The sequence below is a fragment of the Nanorana parkeri genome, unplaced genomic scaffold (assembly GCF_000935625.1).
Source record: "Nanorana parkeri isolate BGI_ZX_2015 unplaced genomic scaffold, ASM93562v1 scaffold2903, whole genome shotgun sequence".
In the NCBI taxonomy this organism is placed as follows: Eukaryota; Metazoa; Chordata; class Amphibia; order Anura; family Dicroglossidae; genus Nanorana; species Nanorana parkeri.
This window is the reverse complement of record NW_017309171.1, coordinates 7,374-14,538: the sequence shown is the minus strand read 5'-3', so window position 1 is coordinate 14,538 and position 7,165 is coordinate 7,374. Positions and strand designations below refer to the sequence as shown.

Below are 7,165 nucleotides of genomic sequence, written 5' to 3'. Positions count from 1 at the left end.
CCGGCATGTGTTCCCTCACCTCCCGATCTACTGAGCCGACCTGTGACAGTCTCATTGTCACAGGTCGGCTAGAATTATGAGGTGAGTGAAAAGCCCCTCCCCCCTCATAGTTCTCCTTTAAGTCTAATGGCGGAGGAATGAGATGTCCTACTTACCCCGTTCCTCACGCTACCTTCGCACTGCAGCAAGCTGTATGCTTTGGCGTTCTCTTACCCATCACGTGTGTTTTGTTACAGATACCCCCGATATTTAAACATGGCTTCTTTCATCAAGCTCTGTCCCTTCTACACCCGGGACCCCTCCGTGTTCCTGCGGGTGGCCCGACCCGCCATCCTGCGCAGTGCAGAGCGCTGTCCGGTCTTGGTGTCGCGGGCCTGGTCCACTACTGCGGGTAATCAGCAGAGGTCCAAGGACTCCGCACCGCCTACTGGAGGTAAGTCACGGGGCTATAAAGCCAACGGATGTCCTTTGGATTCCAACTGTATTAAAGAATACCAATCGCACGTTGCCAGAAGGAGGAGGAGGAGGACTGCTGCAGGGCCAGGGAGACAGAACATAATGGCGGAGATCCTGGGCTATGTGTGCAATGAGTTATGAGAAAAGAATGTAGAAAATGGTCTATGTGGGTCATAACCAAAACACTATATACTTGTAGCCCCCCATGACCTTCTGTGAGGTGACTACTACATTCAGTGATAGCCGGGGCTGTAGTCAACCAGGCTGGATTGGTAGTGGCAATTACATGGTTAATCCCAGGTGTCTACCATTGCCTGTACCCCCCTGGGCGGAGCGAGACTCTGTCATATTGTGGGACAGCCAATGGTGGATACTGTAATGTATGTACAGTACAGAAGACAATCACTGGGCCTCTCTCAGCCAGTGGTGCATGCTGGGACAGGGTACATATATTGGTGGGAGCTGCCATGTGCTCAGACTAGCCGGGACCAGCCATGGATTAGGGCTGGGGTCCTGTTCACCCTGCCCCCCAGGCTAGGCCGAGGCCTGGGGGTTGGGCATGGGCTGGAGTGAGGGAAAAGGTCTCCCTGAGGATTCCAACATGGAGGAGGCCCGTGAGACTGAAAGAGGAAGAGAACCAGGACCAGTGCAGGCTCTTGAGGTACCCTGGAACTATGTGGGCTTCAGAGCATGGTCGGTGTCTTTCCTGTGATTGAGGATCTGCATCCATCTGGACTGTCTGGTACATCGGTGGTCATCTGATGTGGTCGGGTGGAGCTGCATGGCTACTTTTACAAGGTCCGGTGAGTCTGGAGCTTCTGATGGTTACCCCTAGACACCTAGAACCCCCTATACCCGCTGGACACCTAGAACCCCTATACCCTCTCGACACCTAGAACCCCCTATACCCTCTGGACAACTAGAACCCCTATACCCTCTGGACAACTAGAACCCCTATACCCTCTGGACACCTAGAACCCCTATACCCTCTGGACAACTAGAACCCCTATACCCTCTGGACACCTAGAACCCCTATACCCTCTGGACACCTAGAACCCCTCCCCCCCTCTCTCCCAAAGAAGATGTTCAATAAACTGTTTAATTAGCATTCTACTACTGAAGTGGACGTCAATTTATGGGCACCAGAAGAAGGGCGGGTAGTGCTAACGGGGCGCAGCTGGAGACCAACCCCCTAGACCGACTAGATGTGGAGCGGGCAACCAGCGGCCCCCTGCGGGGAGTTATCGCCACATACTGTATTCTGCGGGTAATCAGCAGAGGTCCAAGGACTCCGCACCGCCTACTGGAGGTAAGTCACGGGGCTATAAAGCCAACGGATGTCCTTTGGATTCCAACTGTATTAAAGAATACCAATCGCACGTTGCCAGAAGGAGGAGGAGGAGGACTGCTGCAGGGCCAGGGAGACAGAACATAATGGCGGAGATCCTGGGCTATGTGTGCAATGAGTTATGAGAAAAGAATGTAGAAAATGGTCTATGTGGGTCATAACCAAAACACTATATACTTGTAGCCCCCCATGACCTTCTGTGAGGTGACTACTACATTCAGTGATAGCCGGGGCTGTAGTCAACCAGGCTGGATTGGTAGTGGCAATTACATGGTTAATCCCAGGTGTCTACCATTGCCTGTACCCCCCTGGGCGGAGCGAGACTCTGTCATATTGTGGGACAGCCAATGGTGGATACTGTAATGTATGTACAGTACAGAAGACAATCACTGGGCCTCTCTCAGCCAGTGGTGCATGCTGGGACAGGGTACATATATTGGTGGGAGCTGCCATGTGCTCAGACTAGCCGGGACCAGCCATGGATTAGGGCTGGGGTCCTGTTCACCCTGCCCCCCAGGCTAGGCCGAGGCCTGGGGGTTGGGCATGGGCTGGAGTGAGGGAAAAGGTCTCCCTGAGGATTCCAACATGGAGGAGGCCCGTGAGACTGAAAGAGGAAGAGAACCAGGACCAGTGCAGGCTCTTGAGGTACCCTGGAACTATGTGGGCTTCAGAGCATGGTCGGTGTCTTTCCTGTGATTGAGGATCTGCATCCATCTGGACTGTCTGGTACATCGGTGGTCATCTGATGTGGTCGGGTGGAGCTGCATGGCTACTTTTACAAGGTCCGGTGAGTCTGGAGCTTCTGATGGTTACCCCTAGACACCTAGAACCCCCTATACCCTCTGGACACCTAGAACCCCTATACCCTCTGGACACCTAGAACCCCCTATACCCTCTGGACAACTAGAACCCCTATACCCTCTGGACAACTAGAACCCCTATACCCTCTGGACACCTAGAACCCCTATACCCTCTGGACACCTAGAACCCCTCCCCCCCTCTCTCCCAAAGAAGATGTTCAATAAACTGTTTAATTAGCATTCTACTACTGAAGTGGACGTCAATTTATGGGCACCAGAAGAAGGGCGGTTAGTGCTAACGGGGCGCAGCTGGAGACCAACCCCCTAGACCGACTAGATGTGGAGCGGGCAACCAGCGGCCCCCTGCGGGGAGTTATCGCCACATACTGTATGGACTAAAGTTTGTGGAAACCGGACCATCACACCTAACTATATGGCCAATAGAATGTGGACTCTCCTCCAAATGACTGAGTTCACATGTTTCAGTTGAGGGGTAATGCTACACCATACAAAGACATTTCAAGGAATTGTGGGCCTCCAACCTTGCAGCAACCCTTTGGAGAAGGCCCTTTTCTGCTCCAACATGACTGTGCCCTTGTGTACAAAGCTAGCTACATAAAGACATACAGGCTTATTCACAGAGGGGTGAAGAGTCCGGTGAAGGCCGGAGAAGGCCGGAGAAGGGAACAGTCTAGGCCAACATAGTTGATTTGGAAAAATTAGCCAATACGGCTCACTTTCCAGTTCAACTATGTTGTCCTAGAGTGCTCACTTCTCCGGCCTTCTCCAGACTCTTCACCCTTCTGTGAATAACCCTGATAGATAAATAGATAGATGACTATAGATAGAGAGATAGAGGACAATAGATAGATGACAATAGACAGATAGATAGATAGATAGATAGATAGATAGATAGATAGATAGATAGATAGATAGATGAGAGATAGATATATAGATAGATTATAGATAGATAGATAATAGATAGATAGATAGATAGAGGACAATAGATAGATAGATAGATAATAGATAGAGGACAATAGATAGATAGATAGATAGATAATAGATAGAGGACGATAGATAGATAGATAGATAGATAGATAGATAGATAGATAGATAGATGAGAGATAGATAGATAGATTATAGATAGATAGATAGATAATAGATAGATAGATAGATAGATAGATAGATAGATAGATAGATAGATGAGAGATAGATATATAGATAGATTATAGATAGATAGATAGATAGATAGATAGATAGATAGATGACAATAGATAGATAGATAGAAACATAGATAGATAGATAGATAGATATATAGATAGATAGATAGATGATAGATAGATAGATAGATAGATAGATAGATAGATAGATGAGTTTGCTGTGAAGGAACACGGATTTCTTTCAAATCTCTTTATGCATGAAGCCCACAGACCCCCAGGAATGAAACTTAAGGTGCCCATACACTGCTCGATTCTCGTACGAGAATGGCAGGAAATCCCGCGATCGTACGAGAATCGAGCAGTGTGAGCGAAGACGTGCGACCGTTTCTACTGTACGGTCGCATCGTTCAGCATTGCGGTCATCGGAAGCCCGCCCCTCACGGGGGGCGCGGCTTGCGATGATCGAGAGTGCGATCTGCCTGTCCAAGATGGGCAGATCGTAGGTTTTTTTAATCCCTGTACAACCATCGCAACACTAAGGTCTTGCGATGGTTGTACAGTGTATGGGCAAAAATATGTGGATATCCCTCCAAATTACTGTGTTCAGCCTGCAGACATTTTAGACAACTCTACACTTCCCGCCTCCTTCTAACACTTTGGGGAAGGGCAACTTCTCTTGCAGGAAGACAATGCCCCTTTGCACAAAGCCGGCCCCACGAAGACACGGTTTGACGGTGTTGGTTGGTTGTCCTTGTCACGTGCCTTGGTGTGAGCCTGAAGTGACGAGGAAGGCCTTTCCTTGCTGCTCTCGCCTGGGCCCCACTCAGGGTCGCCACCATTTCTTCAAGCGAAACCCGAACACTCTAGCAACGCGGGGACATTTTTTTGGGAGAATGATTCGTAGCTTATTCATATGTTAATATCACATGTGAGACTATTTTCAGTGGGGGGTGGAGGGGGCGGTAGCCCCTATCTTAATTTTGGTTGCCCCCGTCTGCCTGACATCTTGTGTCCGGGTTTCTGCTGCCATGAAACCCGGACACGGCATTCAAAACCCGGACTGTCCGGGCGAATCCTGGACAGGTGGCAACCCTAGCCCCACTGGAGATGGAACCGTAGTTGTACAGACGGAGAGTGGCACGAGTGCCTGTTGCTGGTAGGACTGCCGGACACGCCGGATAGGCTGATGCCGACAACAGGGCGCCAGAGGCAGCTGGCGGTCGCTGGCAGATCAGGCGACACCGGTGTGAGGAGCTGAAGCGTAGTCAGGAACAAGCCAGATCGGTAACGTGCGGTCAGCGTGGTACATAAGCAGGAACCAGAAGCGGAGTCAGGAACAGGCCGGGTCATACACTTGCGAGCAGAATGGTACCAGATCAGGAAGCAGATAGGATAGTCGAGGACCAGCCGAGGTCACAGGGCAGGCAGCAAGCAGGCAGAGCCAGGAGTCAAGCGGGTATCAGGAGCGATCACATATGTAGAGTACAGCTGAAGATCTCTCAGCAAGGTGCAGATGCAGGAGCCATCTTTAAATAGCCCGGCTCCGCTCAGCATTGGAATCATTGGAAGCCCGCCCCGCTTGTGATGATCGCAAGTACCATCTGCCTGGCTAAGATCAAGTGTAGTATCTGTTCTTATCAGTTGTCGGGAATTGAAAGTCCGCTGTCGCCTAGGAAGGGTGGATGGACGGACCGGTAGGTTCCTGGCGTAATTGGTAGGGAGCCGGATGAGGTTCCAGGCCCCGGAGTTTTCGACCCTAGTTAATGGGTGGGCTCCGGCGGAGGGATCTCTGAAGGTGAACTATCTCCTGATGGGAACGGATACGAAGCTTGGTCTGGCTGGAGGGTTTGGGGGCGGCAGAAGCCCGTGGTGTTGTGCCCCCTGGGGGTGGCGTCCCAGGGGTGCTCAGGAAGTCACTTGGGTGTGGGACCCCACTTTGACTCACTGATCATTCGGTCACACACCACATTGCTTATTTTGGACAGGCCTTATGGCTAGTCTGGGGCAATATTTTTGCACTCGGCCCCTAAGGCCAGTCAGCGTGGTGCGCTGGCACTTTAGTACCATTTATTGCACTCTTTGCACGTTTGCACGATTGGCTTTTTTTCTAAAGCTTGACCCACAGATGCGGAAGGTGCAGGTTTCTTCGGGGCCTATTCCTGACGCTGGGAGGAGATTCTGTGCCTCCTACGGGGTTCTCTGTCTCCTCCCACCCAGGAGGGGGGTTTCTCTTCGGGAGATTCCCCCCTGCCTAGTACTGAGGGGGACCTGTTTCGGCAGGTCCCCCGACGGAAATGGTCCATCGGCCTTCGGGTTGGTGGGCCAACAGTCTCAACCCCTGTCAGGAGCCTTGCGCCCCGGGGGGGTCGGGAAAGTAGGTCCCTTCTTTGGAAGGACCTTGCACCCTTGTGCACGTTTTTGTGTGCTTTTTTTTGTTCACAGGGGGAAGTTTGTTTTGATGCGCGTCCACGGGCTTCGAAAAAAAAAATCTGCCTGTCCAAGATGGGCAGATCGTACAAGATTTGAGTTACCTTACGACCGTCGCGCAACGGAAGTCGGGGCAGCTTAAGGCAATTGAAATCTTGTACGCTCTGCCCATCTTGGACAGGCAGATGGTACTTGCGATCATCACAAGCGGGGCGGGCTTCCAATGCTGAGCGGGCAGCGTGCGCTTGTGCACACCGGCCCGTGCGGCGTTTGTCTTCTGAGCACGCCAGCAACCCGCCGGTTATCGTACGATTTTCCAGCGTGCTGGGAAGGCAAAAGACGTGCGACCGTACAGTGGAAACGGTCGCGCGCCTTCCGTACACCTGCCGATTCTCGTACGATCCGCGGGATCACCCTCAACCATCGTACGATAATCGGCAGGTGTAGGGGCACCTTTATTTTCAGTGACATTTGGAAATTACAGTCACCCGGCTGGAAATAAAAATCGTTATCCTAGTGTAAAGCTTCCTCAAGGTACACAGTATATATAATGTATACTCTACAGCAGATTTTCAGCACATGTTGTATAGAGTTCATAATGTACCTTTTTTTTTTTTCTCTAGTCTCTTCCGGAGCCTCCAGCCGACGCACCCTGGCTCAAGCAGCCCCACACGCTGCCACCGCCAACGCCACGTGCCCCTTTATTGAGACGGAGATGGGGAAGGAGGAGAGTGTTATCATTCACAAAGCTGGGCCTGACGTGCAGGAGGATCTGAAGACTTTCAAAACTGGTATGCATTGTCCATAGTTTCCAAGCGCCCACCTTTCCTCCATAACGGTTATTTATGAATACACCCCCACGTGTTCACCTTGGGGTGGGGATTGCGCCTCTCCGCAACTGATTGGGGGTGGCAGTCGCAGTTTTGTCAAGGGAAAAGGGGGGGAGGGGTTTGATTGGTACATCACCCTCCTCT

At 51.3% G+C, this 7,165-nt stretch overlaps 1 protein-coding gene across 1 annotated transcript in view; it reads left to right on the top strand.

Annotated features, from left to right (window-relative positions):
* Positions 1-7,165, top strand: part of LOC108802501 (5-aminolevulinate synthase, erythroid-specific, mitochondrial-like) — an 18,884-nt gene that overhangs the window by 4,485 nt on the left and 7,234 nt on the right. The window contains exons 2-3 of the mRNA XM_018574366.1: positions 237-433; positions 6,815-6,982. Coding sequence (XP_018429868.1) covers positions 256-433; positions 6,815-6,982 — 346 coding nt within the window. The 5' untranslated portion in view covers positions 237-255. The remainder of the gene's footprint in view (positions 1-236; positions 434-6,814; positions 6,983-7,165) is intronic.